The 19,512-nt window shown below is 51.0% G+C and overlaps 1 protein-coding gene and 1 long non-coding RNA gene across 10 annotated transcripts in view; one reads left to right on the top strand and one right to left on the bottom strand.

Annotated features, from left to right (window-relative positions):
• HIPK2 (homeodomain interacting protein kinase 2) overlaps nt 1–19,512 on the top strand; it is a 190,266-nt gene that overhangs the window by 158,450 nt on the left and 12,304 nt on the right. For all 7 annotated transcript variants that reach the window (XM_045052836.1, XM_023250619.2, XM_023250618.2 and 4 more), the window contains exons 13-14: nt 12,035–12,279; nt 18,433–18,590. In XM_045052836.1, coding sequence (XP_044908771.1) covers nt 12,035–12,279; nt 18,433–18,590 — 403 coding nt within the window. The remainder of the gene's footprint in view (nt 1–12,034; nt 12,280–18,432; nt 18,591–19,512) is intronic.
• On the bottom strand, nt 15,426–18,436 carry LOC102900795. Of its 3 annotated transcripts, none has more exons than XR_006594643.1 (3): nt 17,790–18,436; nt 16,454–16,569; nt 15,426–15,770 (listed from the first exon to the last, which is right to left on the bottom strand). It is a non-coding gene; the product is annotated as an uncharacterized LOC102900795 (long non-coding RNA). The 3 variants fall into 3 exon arrangements; XR_006594642.1 differs by having other exon boundaries at nt 16,454–16,550; XR_002153987.3 differs by lacking the exon at nt 17,790–18,436 and having other exon boundaries at nt 16,454–17,225.

Genomic DNA, 19,512 nt, shown 5'->3' with positions numbered 1-19,512 from the left:
TTGTCCAATTAATCAGAAATTTCTCTGTGTCTGATTAACCCAATCTTTCAAGCTGCCAGTTGGCTCTTCACCCAGAGAGCGTTACTGTTTATTCCAAAGTAGTAAGAACTCCTTTTATGCTCTGTATGCCTCCTGGGAATGGGAAAGGAATATTTATTATATTTGCAAGACTATTAACCCTGGCACCAAAGCCTCTTTTCCTGCATTTTCCAGCCAGACTTCAGCAGGGTGCGGTTCGTACTTGGGCCGCCTGATGAGCCCCTGGAGCTAGCCCCTCCAGAACAGTTGGTCCCCTGGCCTTCTGCATCCCCAGGGGCCTCCGGGCCTCGTAGATCCCAAAGGCTCACAACCCCAACTCCGACCCGCTGGCCTCTCCCGCTGGGACCAAGAGTCGGGGACGGGAGGAGGCCTGTCACCGCCGAGCCCAGCGCTTCTGGTCAGCACATACACCGCTCCCTGATGCGAAGCTTAACATTCACAATTCAGCCCCGGTTATTCATTCCTGATTGGTACAATGTAACTAATTAGTAATCACCAGTCTTCTTGATTAAATAATACATTCCCACACTTGAGATCATTACCAAATGTACGGATAGGCTAATTAAAACAGTCTCACTATAGCTGTTCCAGTCCAGGCTCTCCCCTTCCTATCTTCGTAATGAACTCTATTTTGTTTTGTTATCTCATGATAGACCTAGTACATGTCCCATTCCAGTATCCTCCTTCCCCTCTTAACGTCTCAGCGTGGCCTTCAGTGTGTCTCAGAAGAGAATATAGTGGAACACTTCTGGGGCGGGGGAGGGGGGCACTGGGGGATGCCGTGGGGGGTGGGCTGCACTGGGGAGACCGGACTCAGTGTTTCACTCCCCACCTGCCTGTTCGGGGACTGGCCTCGGTTTCCCTTTTTGGTAACAGCCCCCAAGTTGAGTCAATACTCTCTCCTCCCCAGCGCCTCGTGCCCCGCAGCCCAGGAATGTCGTGGGCTCAGGTGGTCCCATCACAAAGAGAAAGGTTTTTCCCAGCCCGGAGCAGTCTGTCCACACATTTATAGCATTGGCCATAAAACGGGCCAAGCAGCCCCCACACAGCCCTTTGCTACAACTGGGAAAAAGAAAAAGCAATTTAAAAATCTGACAATCAACTAGATTGGACTATCGTTTTTGAAGTATGAGATTCGAACTGACACAGAATCTCGACATACGTGCTCAGGAGAGAATTGAATAGTGTGTCTAAGGAAAAGCAGGATGAGAGAGCCGTCTCTCCACCAATCAGACGGCTGCCAGGGCTGAGCACAGCGCCAAGCCAAAGCACAGACTGCTTCCGCGGTGGTCCCCAAAGCCCCAGAAAGAAACAGAACTGAGATTCTTGGCAGCGTGCAAGGACCTTGTTGTAAATCAGTTGAGACCTGGGGGAAGGCATGGAAGGAGACCGTGGCAGGTGCACGCGTGAGGAACAACCACCAGTAGTGACGGTGGCCTACCGAGCATCGGAGCTTCATAAAATGAAAAATGCAGGGGACTGCCTGGGACGTTACACCACATGGGGAAAGCTGCAGAGTGAGGCCAGAGAGGAATCGGGAAGGGTTCCAACGGTCGGCAGTTGTGACAGGAAGCTCGCAGAATGAGGGGATGGGTGTTTTCTGGAGAGATCAAATGACTGTTGCCTTGAAAAAGTGTCTCAAGACCCAAGAAGACAGGAAAGTGTATTTGAGTCTGAGTAGGATAAAATAGAACCCCATAGCTGTTTTATTTATAGACAAACCACTGGATAATGTGATCACATTATTGTGACTGTGTTGTGGAGTGAGAGAAAAACGGAGAGGAAATATGATTACTCGTTCTTAAAAATCAGAATTACCATAAAATTTAACACAGTAAATATTTATTGTCCCCACCAGTGTGAGAGATCATGCTAGGAACTGCAGGTGTTACATAAATAAGGTAGACAGTCTCTGTCCTCAGGAGGTTTGCAGGGTAAGAAACAAGATAAGACACGTACAAATCATAACACAAAACGGAGTATCAGTCCCGTAAAAACTAGCAGAGTGCTGTGGACATCCGAAGGGAAAATAGCTTGAGAAAATAGCAGGAACAGCGGACTTTCTGGGGTCAAAGGTCCAAAGGGTGTAGAAAGAGAGGGGGTGAGACTGCAGATTCCAGGAGGTCAGTGGCAGGCAGGGAAGCTGGGGCCTCAGAGGTGGGCTCGTAGGATCCAGAGCGCAGAGGGGCCGCAGATCAGAGACAAAGCAGAGGCAGGGACGACGGGGATTTCCGAATGGAAAGAGGATTTGAGGGTCTCCCCTTCAATGGAGGGGGTCGACTTCAGGAAATACTAAGGAGCTCACGGGAGAGCACCAGTCTTGGGAAAACAAGGATGTACCCCCAAGGGCAGCCCATCGGGGAGCCTCTTGGCCTCCCTCCAGCTAGAAGCTTTTCTTGCCTGTCCGTGTTCCCATTTGAACACTCAGGACTTCCCTGCTCCTTCCCAAACCTGATTTCTCCTGTGCTGTGAGCGTCTCGATCCTGAACTGCTGTGTTCCCGACCTCGTTTCCTGTTTGCTACTCACCCCAGGACCGGCCCTGGGACTCTGTCTAAAATGCTGATTGCTTCCCCTAACGTGACTCAGCCCCCGTACAGCAGCCAGAGGGTGAGGGGGCCGATGACGCTCACAGAGACGGCCATCATGGTGGCACATGGAGGCCCTTCCACCACCGGCGTCTTTTAGAGCCGGTACGAGGCACACAGTGGCGAACCCACAACGTTAGGCCTATTTGAGGGTGTCACCAAGTCTCTGGGACCAGAGGACATTGCCTAGAATTTTTAGGGGAGCGCAAGGCAAAGTCACTATCCCAGACCCCCATATTTGACACTGTTAGTTGCCAGAGCAGACGGATGGTCACCAGCTCCTACCTGTGAGGAAGGTTCCAGAGCACGAGGTGCAGGCTGGGAGTGAGCCGATTAAAGGGGAGGGAAATCATGACACACATTTACTGAGTGTTCCCATTTGCACTGTCCTGTGTGTCTTTCAGTAGAGTATACAAGGCAAGTAGTTCTACTCCACTCGATAGATGAGGAAACCAAGACCCAGGAAAGATAAGTGACTCACCCCGATTGATGATGTTTCTGAGGAGCACAATGGGAATTCGGGTCCCGTGCCGTGGAAGACACGGCAGTCTCGGGTTACTGGCAAAAATAACTGATTTCTCTTTGGTTATGAACTTGACCGATGTGAACTCTGTCCTGCCCCCTCCTCTGACCACCCCCACACGGTCATGCCCGCTGTGTGCAGGGCAGCAGCCCAAGGCTATGGGGGGTCCAGAGTCTGTCCACCGAGCCCCGACTGGGTACCCGGTGTCAGTCACAGTGCTGAGCTCTAGCAGCAAGAAGGGCAGAGGTCAGCTCTTCTGATTCTTCGAGAAGACGTTTTAAAGTGAGGGGACCGACAAAGACCCGGCAGCCTGCTTTTTCTCAACGAGTGGCTGCTGGACTAGGGGGCTCCTGGGGCACGGCTGGAGAATTGTTGTAAAGATAGAAAGCACACCAATCTGCAGTTTCTCTGGGTGCCCTGAGAGGAAGTCATAGAACCAGTCTTATTTTAATCATTTATAAATGATTTTGATTAGAGGAACATTTGACTGTATGTGCTGAATAAGCCATCTTCTCTCCCTTGAAATCTCCTTGAACGAAGTTTATTGGTGCATATCTTATTATTCAGACTCGTTGCTAACCTTGCCTTGTGCTGAAACTGCCCTTTAGAGGCCGTATCACACAGGCTTCAGTCATGAGGATAGTTTTTTTTTAAGAAGTTTTTTTTTGAGTTTATTTTTATTTATTTTGAGAGAGAGAGAGAGAGAGAGAGAGGGAGAGACGGAATCCCAAGCAGGCTCCTCACTGTCCGTGTGGAGCCCGATGCGGGGCTCGATTCACAAACTGCGAGATCATGACCTGAGCCCGAGTCAAGAGTCGGACGCTTAACTGACTGAGCCACCCAGACGCCCCACGAGGGTAGTTTTTAAAATGTGTGACCAGAGTGGCTCATGTCGACTGATCAGCTAGAAACCATTCCTTCATGTATTCCTTCATTCGGTTACCGGGATATTTCTGGTAGACAGGTTTTCATCTCCTGAGGTCAGCAGGGCTCTGTGACGTCCTGCATCCCTTTGTGCGTGTAGGCGGCCGCTCCAGAGTATTACCACCGGTGTCACCAAAATGTAAACTTTAAGAAAGTTGCTTCATTAACATCACTCAGTATTTCAGATAGGGATCACTCTTAAAATGTTTGTATAAAAACTATTTGACCCTAAATGTTCTTCTTTCCACGAAATTGCAATTCTGGACCCATAACTGCAGACAAAAGGCATAGTCAGGACACCGATAAGCTGCCGCGCAAAAGAGTTGGGCCTGAAAGACTGACGTGTCCTTGGCAGAGGGGAACACCCACACTCAGGTGTTACCAGCCAGGCGGAGCCACCCCAAGGTGGACCCCACGTCCTTGGCCACCTGCAGCCATACCACTCCTCTACTCGTGCTCCTGGTTTGTGAGCCTCAGAGAAGAGACCGGAACCCAACATGTGGCATCATGAGAAGGGGCTTTTGTTGTTTTGCAGTTTTGTTTTGTTTTTTTAATATGGAATTTATTGTCAAATTGGTTTCCATGCAACACCCAGGGCTCATCCCAACAGGCGCCCTCCTCAAATTTTGCAGTTTTAAGTTGCAACGCAGCCCCAGGTTGGAGGAGTTCTCAGTCATCCGACTCCCTTCAGGAGACAGACAGGTGTCTTGTCAAGCTGACCTCAACGCATCATCTCTACATCCTCTTCTGTGCCTTCACAACACCCCCGTGGGTTGAGTAGTGTGGCCAATGGGCTGCCTTTTACGAAAGGGCAGCATCTTGAAGAAGGGACCCTCCACCCAACCATTCCCAGCAGCCTGTCCTAACACTGCAGCCTGTGACCAGGCCATCACTGACTGATGGGAGCTTCCACAGGCCAGAGGGAAGAGGGGCGGGACAGTGCTGGGTGTCACACGGGCAGAGCGGTGTTCGGTGGCTGGATTGTAGAAGGAAGTGGAAGGAGAAGGAGTACCATGCTTGTACTGTGTGTGGTGTGGTGGAGACCGGGCCCGTGGCTCATCCACACCTTGCTTGCTTCCGATTTCTCAGGAAGGTGGTCTTGCAAGACTGTCTTCCTGCTGGTGTGTGTGTGTGTGTGTGTGTGTGTGTGTGTGTGTGTGTGGTAAGAGAGAGACCTACATATAGATATAAACATGTAAATAGGGTGCCTGGGTGGCTCAGTCAGTTGAGCGTCCGACATCGGCTCAGGTCATGATCTCTCAGTTCGTGAGTTCAAGCCCCACATTGGGCCCTGTGCTGACAGCTCAGAGCCTGGAGCCTGCTTCAGATTCTGAGTCTCCCTCTCTCTGCCCCTTCCCCACTCATGCTGTGTCTCTCTCTGTCTCTCAAAAAATGAATAAGCATTAAAAAAATTTTTTTTCAAACATGTAAATAACATCACTTGAACGTATGTGCCAAATTTAAAATGTAGGGTTTTTTCTTTTTGTTTTTTTTTTTTGTTGTTGTTGTTCTCACTGATGACTTCAAATTGAGAGCTAAGAAATATATCACAAGGAGCACATTAGCCTGGAAGTATCAGCTTCTGGTCCCTGTCCTCACAAGGGCAGATTAAACGTACTCAGCCGTGTATTTCTAACTGGGTGGAGGGGGTGTGGGAATAGGACAGCGAGCCACACGCATCCCCGTGAAAGTGGTAGAGCCAGCAGCCCTCCTCTCCATCAGCTGAGACGCCTGTCAGTGTGAAGGACTCCATGCCCTGTGCTTAGATGTCCCGTGCTTAGAGAAGAACACTGTCACCGGAACCACAAAGAGGCGTTACACTCAGTTTACATTTTCAGGGCTTGTGGGTAGGAAAGGTGGGGTAAAAGGGAAGTGGCATAGGGACAAAATGAGAGCATGCTCACGATAACTCAATAGCAAAAAAACTAAACGTGTCTACAAAATGGGCTAAGAACTTGAATAGATGTTTTTTTAAGCTTATTTATTTTGAGAGAGAGAGCGTGTGCGTGCTTGAGAGGGCGAGGGGCAGAGAGGGAGAGAGAAAATCCCAAGCAGGCTGCATGCTATCACCACAGAGCCCAATGCAGGGCTTGATCCCACAAACCATAAGATCATGACCTGAGCCAAAATCAAGAGTCAGATGCTTAACCGACTGAGCCACCCAGGCGCCCTTGAGTAGTTATTTCTTAAGACACGTAAGTGGCCAGCTTTATGAAAAAAATGCTTAACATCACTAACGATCAGGGAAACACAAATCAAAAACCACAACCAAGTATCACCTTACACCTATCAGAATAGCTGTCATCAAAAGAACAGAAGAGAAGTATGGGCAAGGCTATGGGGAGATTGTAGCCCTTGCACACTGTTGGTGGGAACGCAGTGTAAACAGGCAGCTGCTATGAGAAACAGGATTGAGGTTCCTCCAAAAAATTAACAACAGAGCTACCATTGATCCAGCAATCTCACTTCTAAGCATTTATCCAAAAGAGCAGGATCGGGATCTTGAAGAGACATCTGCACACTCCCATGTCCATTGCTACGTTACTCACAACAGCCAAGAGGTGGAAACAGCCTGAGTGTCCATCATATGGGCAGACAGATGAGGGGTAAAGAAAACATGACAGGTACATACAATGGAATGCTGTTCAGCCTGAAAAAGAAGGAAATTCTACAATGAGCAAAAAACCTCTTAACACAAGGTTCCTAAAAATAGTCAACTCGTAGACTTAAGCAGAGGAATCTCTGTTGTCAGCGGCTCTGAGTTGAGCCAGATGAACGAGCTTCAGAGATGCGCTGTGCTACCGACCCTGCAGCCATAGTCAACCACGTGGTACTGTGTACTTAAAATCTGATCGAGAGGGTGGATCCCATGTTAAGTATTGTTAAAGTCAGAATTGGAATGTTCTTTACTGCACTGTCTTGCTGTGAGGATCAGAGATCAATGTCTGTGAAGTACTTCGAACAGCCGCCGCGCATCCTATAAACGCTGCCTATGACTATTAATCAGTGTTGTAAGAGACGCCCGGTTTTTATCACATACGGCATTGACCGTGGAATCGGGGCGGTGAAGTACGTCATGGAAAGTTTGTTAGTGGAGATGAGTCTTGACCCTGGTCTCGAAGGATGAGGTTGACTGAGATTGGCAAGCAGAAATCAGAGACACGCTCCAGATAGGGGCCTACGGGGAGGAGTCACAGGCTAGCATCCGCTCCTCCAGCAAGGTTTCCTCCTTCGGGGCTGATTTCTGTGGCTCCTAGCCCTTCGTTTCTTGTCATCGTTTAAAAATGATGAACATCAGCTATCGCCATCACAACACAATGCAGTTGTGGAATTCTGGAAGCTCTGCTCTTCATTCGGAAGTGATGTTCTGCCGAGGCCACTTAAGCATAGATTTCTCATTCTACGCCCGATTCTCAATTCATGATGAGATTGATAAACGATCAGTAATAATTAGACACTAGTGGAATGAATCCCGATAGAATCAGTATAAATGAGCCTAAAGAATCCGTAGTAATAAATGTCACATGGGTGCTCATTGTTAAAGTGACTCATTGAAATAACTGCTTCCCATTCGTTGTCGAATCTGCATAGTGTATTCAGTTAGAGCACAGAGATCTTTAACGGTAGAGGAGAGTAAAAACGGAGCTGTCAAAACTGATTCACCTTTTCCAAACCGGTCAGAGGCAAATCCAAAAAGGTAGGTAAGTTAGCCCTGGACTGTGTCGACCTATTTGCTCATCAGGCAGAGGGACTTGTCAACTCTGAAAACAAAGGATGAGACCCATGAACCGTTCATAGAGATCTTATCCCACACTCCTTGGTGGATATCAAGGCTCTGACGTGCGGGACCCTCAGCCTCTGGCGGAAAGGCTCCCTCCCTAGGGGGTTTCCGTCAGGAGCCGGCCCTAAATTCTCCCAGGTCTTCCAGACGAAGCTGTCCGCTGCTATAAGACCTTTGCCAGCAACTCATTCTTCTTCGGTAAGAAGCCCACTGATCCGCCAAGTGGCCCGTTGTGTGTTTAGATTCTGACTCACGCTGAGGTGAAGCTGCTCCACAATTTAAATTGAAAAGTGAGAATTTAAATACATCCATTTTGAATTTTATTCCAGTTTGGCTGAAATCACTGGTGTGCGTGTGTTTGCTTGTTTTCTAAACTACCCAGAACCCGAGGAGGATCTGGTCAGCAGAAACTGGCCATGTCTGGGTCTACATAGAAGGTACACTTACTGAGGAGACTGATTTCCTCTCCGAATTAGGAGTAAACCAAATCCTCTTTTAAATGCCTTCAATAATGCATTTTTGTGGGGCCCTCACAATGGATCCCTTCGTGCCACTTTCCCTGGTGGGTTTCAGGGCAAGTTGGCAGTGGAGGGATGCCCAGGGTCGTGCTGATATCAGGCCACTGTCCAGGTGATGAATGGACAGTGGAGCCAGGACCAGAGCGAACACCAGCCCCCGAGACACATTTGGAAGCCAGGCTCTGTTCTTCATGTGGGGTTCATCACCCACGGGCTGTGCACCTGCAGCAGGACACGTCTGCGTCTGGCGAGGGGACCCGATGAGCCGCCGTGTGTGTGCGTCAGTTATGCACAACTGACGGTGGCGGAAGCTGAGTGAAGGACGGGGCAGCACAAGTCCCTGCGTCCCCTCAGGAACCGGGAGCACTTTGTGATGGCGTGTGCGTCGTATGGGAAGGGGGGGTTCCTTTAGTAACATCTTAATACACAGCAGACCATGCACAGGCAGTCGTTTCCATCATCCACTCCCTCCCTCCGACCACAGAAAATGGCTTCAAGTCTTGTCTTTTTTTTTTTTTTTTTTAAATAATCCTTATTTTTGAGAGAGAGAGAGAGAGAGAGAGAGACAGAGTGTGACGGGGGAGGGGCAAGGAGAGAGGGAGACGCAGAATCTGAAGCAGGCTCCAGGCTCCCAGCCGTCAGCACAGAGCCCGACGCGGGGCTCAAACGAACTCATGAACTGTGAGATCATGACCTGAGCCGAGGTTGGACGCCCAACCGACTGAGCCACCCAGGCGCCCCTTCCTTTCTAAGACAACGCTCCCTCCTCATTCCACAACCTCAGACACTTTTTCCTGGTTCCCCACTTTCTAGGTTTTGCGCCAGGTCTCGGTGCCCTCCACCTGCTTCCACCCTCCCTCCCCCCTCCCCACTAATCCCATCTGCTTTGTTGTCTCTCAGGTATAGAATTCAGGGACATTAAGTACGCTCACAATGTGTGCAACCATCAGCACCATTTCCAGAATTTTGTCATCACCCCAAACAGAAACTCTGTACCCATTAAGTAAGAACTCCCCATTTCCTCCCTTCCCTAACCCCTGGTAACCTTGAATCTACTTTCCCTATGAATTTGGTTATTCCAAGTACCTTATGTAAGTGGAGTCATACAATATTTGTCCCTTTGTATCTGGCTTCTTTCACTTAGCATGTTTCCAGGGGTCATCTATATCGTAGCATGCGTTGGGACTCTGTTGGTCTTTATGGCTAATATTCCACGGTGTGGATGTACCAAATTTTGCTCGTGCATTCATCCGTTAATGGACACCTAGGCTATTTCCACCTTTTGGCTGGTGTGTATCATGCTACTGTGAACACTGGCGAATGAATTTCTGTCGAGTCCCGGCTTTCGGTTCCTTTGCGTACATAGCCAGGAGTGGAATCGCTGGGTCCTGTGGTAATTCTGCGTTTAGCTTTGTGAGGAGCAAGCATGTGGATTTTTTGCATTTCAACTGTTCTAAGTGGGAAGTGTCGGTCTTTATTAATTAAAATGTATCTTATCAAAGTTAACGTGAAGAGCCGTAAATATATGCAGTCAATTCATTCCTCGCCTCCTTTTGAGTTCTTAACAATTACCATCTGCACGACTCATTTGACAGTTCATCACAGAAGGCTTTGTGACATCCATTATTCTCTTTAACCGATTATTTTAAAGCTTTTACTGTTTAACTTGTCATGTTTTTACACAGTCCCCCACTGAAATTGTAATCACCTCCAGGGCAGAGGCATGTATTATATTTCTTTGTGCAGGAATTCCCCATGGCACCTACCCCAGATCTCCAAGATCTCTGACTAATGAGTTTTAATTTCTTTCATATCAGTCTTCTGGTTTATTCACAGACTAGAAACTTCTCCGTTGAGTCCATACTTTGCTAGAAATCACTTTGCCTAGATCTGTTCTTGCAAACCTGTTTTCACATGTTAACTGAGGCAGCACAACAATAGCGATCCTGACGGCTAACCTCTGCTTACTATGTGTTGCAAGCCATTCACAGCACATCCTGTGGGTTTTCTCACTTCTCAACGTAAGCCTGTATGCGTAAGTGCTGCCGTTATCCACATTTGACTGATGATGAGACAGTCACTCAGAGGCTGAGCAGCTAGCTGCCCACAGCCACACGCCGAAGGGAGGCCCCTGGCCGCAGGGCCCGTGTTCTTACCCACAGACACTGTTAGGAAGGGACATTTCTACCCTGAACCAAGAAGGACACAACGTACAGCCACTAGAAGAATTATTCAGCCCAGATGTCAGTAGCGTCAGGCCTTGGGGCGCAGGGGCTCAGACCTTCCGTGGGCTCACCTCTCAGCCCTCCAGCCTTTTGTAGGCTACCTGCCTCGTGTCCTTCCACTTAGCTTCTTTCTGCCCGGCTGCCTGGGGTGCTTGAGCTCATCCACTTCTCTGCTGCCCTTAGGGTGGCAGAGACCTATCTTGGAAAGAGTCTGGCCCGTGACTGACCGTGTGACCTTGGGCGAGACACCTCAGGGGGTTGTGGTTCCATTAGGCACTCCATAAATAGCAGCTTCTTCTCTTAGCAAATCAGTTGGAAACTGACCGTCTTACTTGGGGTGATCGATATTTCTTAAAAATAGATGATCAGTATATAAAAATAGATGGAATCCATTTTTACAACCTTCACAATAAGCAACAAATTCCACATCCATCATCCCACCAGCCCATCCTGGAGGCAGACGGAATTGGTTCCCCTAGTAGCCGCGCATGCATAAATATCTCAGGAGAGAAAATGTGTGCTGGCCAAGAGCCCTCCAGGGCTGGTTCCTCCCCGTCAGCAAAGAATGAAGTTTCAGATACAGGAGAGTCCAGGCAACTCTTTTGTAGGCATCATCCCCACGGGAGCCCTTCTGACCTCAGTAGGCACAGTGTCGTCCCCTCCCTTGTCCTGGGCCCTGGCAGGAGGGAAGCTACAGGAGGGCCAGGCCTCCCCTGAGAAGGGGACTCTCAGATGTCCTGGTGGCCTTTGCCACAGAGTCATCCCACATAATACCGCACAGCAGAGAGGTGGCTGAGAGTGTCACGGCCAGCTCCCGACTTCTGTCTCTCGGCATGTCAGAGCTGCGTTGTGTGGTCAACCTCCTCAGACCCTCCCTCTTTATCCGCCCCTCTGTCTGCATCCTGCTCCCTCTCGAACACCTTGCTCCCTGCCTCAGTTTGCGGGGTGTCCCAGGCCCCGAGCCTAAGCTGATGGTGCTCCGCTCCCAGCGATGTCCTCCCAAACCGGGGCCTCGGGGTGCCAGGGTCTTGCTGGGCTCTCTCTACTTGCTGAGATGTCCCCTTCTGGTGGCTCAGGGGGTGTTTCCACACAGCTCTGGGCTACAGGCGCCTCCCCTGCAGTTCTGCTTAGCTCTGCTGTGGGAAGGGCGTTGGGGGGAAGTCCAGGCCCACCTGGAAGCTTCTCTCCAGATTCCAGAAGTGCCTGTGGGCCCAGCTCCAGCCCCTTTCTCGTGTCTTCACATGTCCGCTTGCTGCCGGTTGGACAGGTGACACTTGTGTGCCCACCCTCCCCGTTCCTACTCCCTCTCCTGCCCCGCTCCCCAGCCCTGTCCTGGAACACAGAGAGGGGCTTGTCCCACAGGCCAGTTCTGGAACGCCGGCTGGTGTCTCACTTCACAGCTTTCTCGTGGTTCTGATTTCTCCCTTTCCATTTTCAGCACTGTCTCCAAGCAGAGAAAAAACGTCATCAGTTGCGTCACAGTCCACGACTCTCCCTACTCCGACTCCTCCAGCAACACCAGCCCCTACTCCGTGCAGCACCGCACTGGGCACCACGCCAACACCTTTGACACCAAGGGGAGCCTGGAGAATCACTGCACTGGGAACCCCCGGACTATCATCGTGCCACCCCTAAAAACCCAGGCCAGCGAAGTGTTGGTGGAATGTGATAGCCTGGGGCCAGGTAACTTGGGGCCAGGGCAGGCCGGGAACCTCTCTCTGCACACTGCTTTGCCCGTTTGCCTGCTATTGGCAATCGTGTTGTGTGAGGCTGATAAGCACCGGGTTATGGTCGATCCTCCCCACGAGGGTCTCGCTCAGGCAGCCAGGGTAGGATTCTGCTCACCATCACTTTGCATAAGCAGCGTTTTCAGTTTTCAGTTCTATAATTAATACCTTGCCACCTTTACAGTGGCTCTCCCTTTGACTAGGTTGATATGGACGAAACAAAAGCCACCCGGTTCCTTATCCACGGGTCGGCGATGACCCCTGTTTTAGGGAGTTCCTGACTGACTTTTAGCAGGAAGAAGCCCTAGTGGTAGAGCAGCTTCCTGGGTGGAAAGAACTTTCTCTGAGTCTTGGCAGGTGAGGATGACAAGGAGGTTCGGCTCGGCATTGCCTCGGTGCTCACTGTTGGGAGGAGAGGTCCGGGCGGGTGTGTTTGTTTGCTTACACGGTGCTTGAGAAAAAGGAGTCCTTCCATCCCCTGGAGGCTCGCCCTGACAAGTGCGCTCTAGAATAAAGACCGAGAACGTAACCTTCCAAGGAAACTTAGTGGCTCTGCCCACGTTTGGTGGCATCTCTTCAGTGACTCCCTTGTTCACGCTCACCAGTGGCAGAATTTGGGGAACAAACCAAAAGCCATCCGCTTCCCCGCCACAGACCGTCACCAGCCCATCCAAGGCAGCACCTTCACGAAAGCACTGTTTAGAAGGACAGAGGAACAAACTGCCAAAAAAAAGACCTTGCTTAGATTCAGGGAGCTGTTGGGGCCCCTGGCTGGCCCAGTCAGTTAAGCGTCCAACTTTGGCTCGGGTCGCTGTCTTGTGGTTTGTGAGTTTGAGCCTCTGTCTCCCTCTCTCTGCCCCTCCTCCCCCATTCGTTTTCTTGTTCTCTCTCTCTCTCTCTCTCTCTCACACACACACACACGCACACGCACACACAAAATAGACATTTTCTTTAAAAAAAAAAAAAAAAAAAGATTCAGGGAGCTATTCACCAGGAAAGACACCCATCTGTGTCACCTGCTGCAGGAGACCTTGGAACCTTCTTGGGGTGGTCGCCACGTGTGAGACCCACTAGTCATGGGCCACTCTGGTTCTGCCCCTGAGAGGGAAGAGCAGAATTGAGGATGGGGTCCGTAGGAACTTTCCCAGCCCAGCACCATAGGCCGGCCCGCATAGTGTGGGACACAGGATATCTCTCTTCCAGAACCCTCTTTCTCTCCCAGGCAAGGGTTTTAGTAGTAACCTTGGCAGAAAGCAACACTCTCTAGGACCAAAGGAACCCGTAAGACAGTCAAAGTGGTTTGCCCAGGAGAGAGGACTCCTCAGAGCAGCGGCCCTCATACTGTGCTGCTCATATAACCCTTCAATGTTTAAAACGATATCCATCGCATGTTTTTAAGTTCACATCCTGGCAAAGATATCACTTCTGTCACGTTGTGTATGTCGCGTCATTACTGAAGTACTTTAAATGTTTGTTAAGACCTTGGAGCTGCACAGTCAACTCCCCCGGTCCCGGCACCCCACCTTACCCCCTAGTGAGCAGCTGTTCTTCCTCGGCCAGGCAGCCAAAGCCGCTCTCACCTCTGTCACACCTTCCCGGTGACCACCGCCTCACTTCCGAATTTTATTTCGTGAATGGATGGATAGGGTGGGGAGTTTACAAAAGCGTCTGCAGCCTGAATAAGGTAAGGCTGGACAGCCTTCCGTGTTTCTTACTGCACAAGGCTTGGCTTTGATATCAGGGGACTATCTGCCCCTCAGGAGCTGGTCAGGCTTTGCATGCCTGGAGGCAACACACCATATTAACTTTCCAGAAGGAATAGGAGACTGTGGATGTGAGAGAGAAGGTGGGAAAGGAAAACCAGTAGATGTTAGTGCTGGTAAATCAGTTCAGGAAAAGATACATTTGCAAATTGGGAATCTGGAAATTGACCCCTTAAGTCTTTATCGCCATGGACCCTCAAGCCCTCAGGTAGCCTTACACACACCGGCTTAAGACTGCAGCTTTTGAGAGGCCACCTGGCTGGCTCAGTCAGTAGAAGAACATGCGACTCTGGATCTCAGGGTTGGGAGTTCAAGCCCCATGTTGGGATTACTTAAAAAAAAACAAAATCTGAAAAACAAAACAAAAAAAGATGCAGCCTGTGGTGCACACAGTTTAGTGGGAAGGGCTTTCCTGCTTCATCAGCAGGTCTCGAGACTGTGTTGTTGAAACCCTTAAGGAGGCCCGGCCCTTTTATCGAACAGGAAGAGGAGATAGTCCTTCCTCATCTGCAATCCAAAAAACTCTGAACACCAAATTTTAACTTTATAGCAAACTCATTGGTGGTGAAACCTGGCCTGAGTCAACGAGGGGCCGTGCACAGTCTCTTTGTCGTAGTCATTTGTGCCCCTTAGTGAAATATCCCTGTGTTTTGGAGCAAGAATCTTCACGTCTTTGATTACAAAGTGGTGCCCAAGGCTCTGCTGGGGGTAACCTAATGCATTGAACCTTTCTAAAACCTAAACTTCTGCATTTCAAAAATGAATGTGTGGCCCCAGGGATTTCCGATCAGGGATTGAGACCTGCAACCATGAGACGGTGATTTTTGTTACTCTGTTATGTCGGGAATACCCCTGTTCTGAGACATCCCAGGGGGACTCTGTCACAGTAATGATCCCTTTAAAAGATGGATAATGGCTCAAGACGGATCTTCTTGAGGTCATCTACGAATTCATTTGTTTTTAAAGGTGGCTGGTGCTAAATGTGTCTTGGCCTTTTAAAACGAGATGAAGGATGCATGAGACAGCGGCCAGATTTCCGCAGGTTGGAAATCTTCCAGCGTGGGGGCACCTGGGTGGCTCAGTCAGTTAAGCGTCTAACTTCAGCTCAGGTCATGATCTTGCAGTTCGTGAGTTCAAGCCCTGCATCAGGCCCTCTGCTGGCAGTGCTGAGCCTGTTTCAAATCCTCTGTGCCCCCTCTCTCTCTGCCCCTCCCCTACCCTCACGCGTGCACGCGCGTGTGCACACACACACACACACACACTCTCTCTCAAAAATAAACATAAGGAAAGAAAGAAAGATGTTTAAAAAAAAAAAAAAAAAAGAAAGAAATCTTCCAGCTTGGAGCTTTGTCAGGCTTTGATGCTGGTGCCATTCCATGGGAGGTGACAAAATTTTGAGGAGAGTTACTGAAACTTTAAGACCACCTGGTCCAACCCCTGGTGGAGACGAGTGAAGAGGCTGAGGGCCAGCTTTGCCAGCGTAACAGCAGTTGTGTGTCTTGAGAAGCCACCAAGGCAAGAGAGGACAGCTCTGTGGAGCCGCATTTCACGCCTTTCAGGTTACATTAACCGGTTCCATCCTCGGCCCATCACGCTCTGTGCCTGTGGGCGGTGGGGCGGCTCAGAGGTCTTACCCCACTGTCTTTCCACAAGGACTGCGTGCTGTCTGAACGGCTGAGAGTCTCTGAGGGATATTTCCAACCAAAAAAAAAAAAAAAAAAGGTTGGAGCGGGGGAGGTCATTCCCCGCGGTAACACTACTGGTTCTAAAGCAACCAGTGCTGCTGCCTCCGGGGAACCCCATGGTCTAACTTTCCACTGTGAAGAGAGATTTATTTTCCCCTGTGGGGACATGCTGCAGAGTCTTTCTAGTGACAGGTAAGAGGCAGGAAGGAACTTCATTCCGGTGCCTGCTTGTCCCCAGCCTGTGGTGTTGAGAAACACCCAGGCTCAGAAAAATCCGAACGGCAGCCTTCTCCAGCTTCCTGGTGCCCAGGTGGCCCACAGAGGCTGAGGTGTGAACGGGTTGTAGCCAGCCAGGTGTTCCCTGGGCTCAAGTCACAACAAATGCTGTGCAGACCGCTGTCCGTTTTCTCACAGAACTTACCCCTCCTGTGGTTCTGAGCTCAGGAAGGAGCCCTGGGGATTTCTCACATAACCTTCCCAGGTCTCTTGGGTTAGTTAAGGCTCCTTTGGAAGGCAGCTGAATGAACTCTATACTTACGCCCTCAGACCCATAATGTATTGGAAGGAATTAAGAGAGCTGAGGCAAAGTTCAACAACTACATCCCAGGCTGGGCAGGAGCCAGAACTCCTAAGACCTGGGCCGTTGGAGGCCCAACGCCTGCTTTCTGGGGCACTGCCTCACCCTGACCCGGTGACTCCCAGGCTTCCGGCTTCCCATTTCCAGGAGACAGGATTTGGTTGTCCCGGCTTGGAGGAGACACCTGTTCCTTGAGCGTCAGCTTTAGCCAGGAGACAAGGCTCAATAAGAAAGATATTAACAATAGCCAATGCATTTAAGAGCTTAACACATGACAGACACTAAGCGTTCTATGTACATTAACTCATATGAACCTCATGACCACCCTATAGAGTTAACATTATTCTCCCAGTTTTCCGGATGCGAAAATGGAAGCACCAAGAGATTAATTAAGTCGACCAAGGCCATGCGGCTGGACCTCGCAGGAGTCTGGCTCCCCATCTTAATGTCTTGGTCCCTCACAAGACCCCACCCCTTATCTGGAGGTCCCCTTCTCTGACCCAGCCCCCCATTCCCTGTCCCCGCAGTGCTGGTAAGAGGTGCATGCTGGGCTCTGTCACACCATTTCATCTACAACTTCTAACCTCTTCACTGTAGACTCAAGCTACGGATAACTCGAGCTCAGGGTTTTCCTTCAAATATAATCACCACGCAGTGCCCGGAAAGTTGGAAGTAGGGACAGAGAGACAGCCTCCCCCGCTGGGGCCCACACAGCAAGCACAGTTGTGGCCTGCTACTGACCAGCAAGGACTCTGGCCCCACCACAGTAGCACTGCGGCTGAGCAAAGGGGAGAAACCAGGCCCTGCCAATGGCCGACATTTGTGGCTGTCCTTCTCTTTTTTTTTTTTTTTTTTTGGACAGAGAGAGACAAAGCATGAACAGGGGAGGGGCAGAGAGAGAGGGAGACACAGAATCGGAAACAGGCTCCAGGCTCTGAGCCATCAGCCCAGAGCCCGACGCGGGGCTCGAACTCATGGACCGCGAGATCGGGACCTGGCTGAAGTCGGACGCTTAACCGACTGCGCCACCCAGGCGCCCCGCGGCTGTCCTTCTCTTACCCTGCAGTGGGTCCCCCAAACCCCTCAACCCCCCAGGTTTTGGAAGGCCCTTGAGAGTCTATATGGGTTTGACTTTAGCATAGCTCCGTACGCCAGGGCCTGGCTGCCTCCTCTCCTGGGGCGCTTATTACTAATACAGATTCCCAGGCACCTCCCCTTGGGGTTCTGATTCAGTGGGTGGGAGGAGAAGACCCACAGGTGCCAAAGCACAGATCTGGGGGTCCCTGGTAGGACCCACCACCTCCCTCCCCAGTGAGGCAGCCCTCGCTCTCCGGGGTGGGGGTGGGGGGAGGGCGTTCTGCTGCCTGTGGGGCAGGGAGGCTCCTCGTGGACTTCAGTGCGCACCCCCGTCTCCCATCCCCAAGTTGCCGGTGTCCCAAACCTTCACTCTTCGTGTTTCTCTCCTTCAGCAGTTACTCAGTGTTCCCTCTTGCTGGCCCTGGCCATCTCCTCCTTGACTTTGGTTTCACCACCCTGAGATCTGTAATGGAATTGATCCACGCCAGTTACGGCAAGAGCCTGCCTGCTCCCCGGTGGATGCTTCATTCATACTTAGCATCTTCATTCATACCCGCCTAGTTCACACTAGCAACCATGAGTTGTTTTTCCCTCAGGACGTGTGTGGTCCTCTTTCTGAGGCTTGTTTATCTGTGCCCAGCTTATGTGTCACTGTGTCTCTGGGTCTCAGCAGACAAGCCCCATGGGGCACGAAGAGCTACAGAGACCTCTCCTCCTTTCCTGCATTACACTCTCCTTGTGCTTTTCCATGTCACCAGATGAGAATCCTAAAGTCCAGCAAGCTGGGACGGGCTCCTAACCCCTGGGGCGAGCCAAAGCCCAGGGGCCCGTCCAGACTCGGGGCAGACTCTTAACTGGGTCCAGGGGAGACGAGGCTGACTTTGATGGGCCAGTCTTGGGAACCCATTCCTTCCCAGAAGACCACCGTTGTTTCCTGGAGGGGCAGGGTCTTCTGGGCAGCGGAGGACGTGTGATCCCTCTGTGACCTGTCGCTCCTCCTCACACAGCCAACACTGGCCAGCACTCGTCCTACAAGTCCAAGTCCTCCAGCAACGTGACCTCCACCAGCGGTCACTCTTCAGGGAGCTCGTCCGGAGCCATCGCCTACCGGCAACAGCGGCCGGGACCGCATTTCCAGCAGCAGCAGCCTCTCAATCTCAGCCAGGTGAGTGCCTCCTGATCCTGTCCCAGCAGCCAGCACGTCAGTGCCATCCCCTCCGTTCCCCAGCCCGGTAGCAGGTCACCGCTGGGGCCCCTCACCCCGCCCACAGAGCCCCAGCCCCCTCGCGGCAGGACGCATCCTGAGCGACCTCTGACTTCTTCCCGCCATGGGTTACCATTGGGGGAGCTGGTATGACTGGGTCACACAGAGCCAGCCCAAAGTAAAATGAGTTGTCCGATGTCACAAAGCACTTAGTGACGTGGTGCCAAAGCTTAACAACAGGATGGCCCACGTCTTGCCAGTTCAGCCTAGCGAAGGGTAAGCCACGGTGTCCTGGCCCAGTCAGACCAGGATTCCAGGGAGATAGTCTGACGCAGTTGGGCTTGCTGTTCATTGCAGTGAGGGAGGCCAGACCACACCCAGAAAACCCCAAACCGAGGGCAAGAGAGGATTTGGAGAGGGTGGGTGGCGTTTAGGTGGAATTATAAATGAAGCAGGGTCTCCGTGGACGGAGCCAGCCTGGGTGCAGAGGGTCTAGGTCAGGTCTGAATTGCAGAGCGGACCCAGGGGCCTGTTTCCTCAGACATCATGGAGGTGCAGTGAAGGGGGAGTTTGTGTTCAGAAACCCCTCATCCGAGGCGGTGCACTTGATAACCTGAGGCTGCGTCCCTGTGTCATCATGACTCAGGCTCTCCGGAAGAGATTTATACCAACATAACTTCAAACAACAGAGTTTCCAAGAGCCTAGGATTTTAGAGAACAGGATTTCACAGTGAGGGAGGAAGCACTTGTCACTCAAAGAGGGGCTCCTTTGACACTTCCTGGACCCATGTGCTCTGAGGAGACACAGTCTCCTGTTACCTTTTCAGCTGGCTTGATCTTACGGCCATTCTGGCCCCTTCTCAGTCCAGGCTAACGTGGCAAG

Source organism: Felis catus, chromosome A2 (assembly GCF_018350175.1).
Source record: "Felis catus isolate Fca126 chromosome A2, F.catus_Fca126_mat1.0, whole genome shotgun sequence".
NCBI classification, from domain to species: Eukaryota; Metazoa; Chordata; class Mammalia; order Carnivora; family Felidae; genus Felis; species Felis catus.
This window is presented reverse-complemented; position numbering and strand designations above follow the sequence as displayed.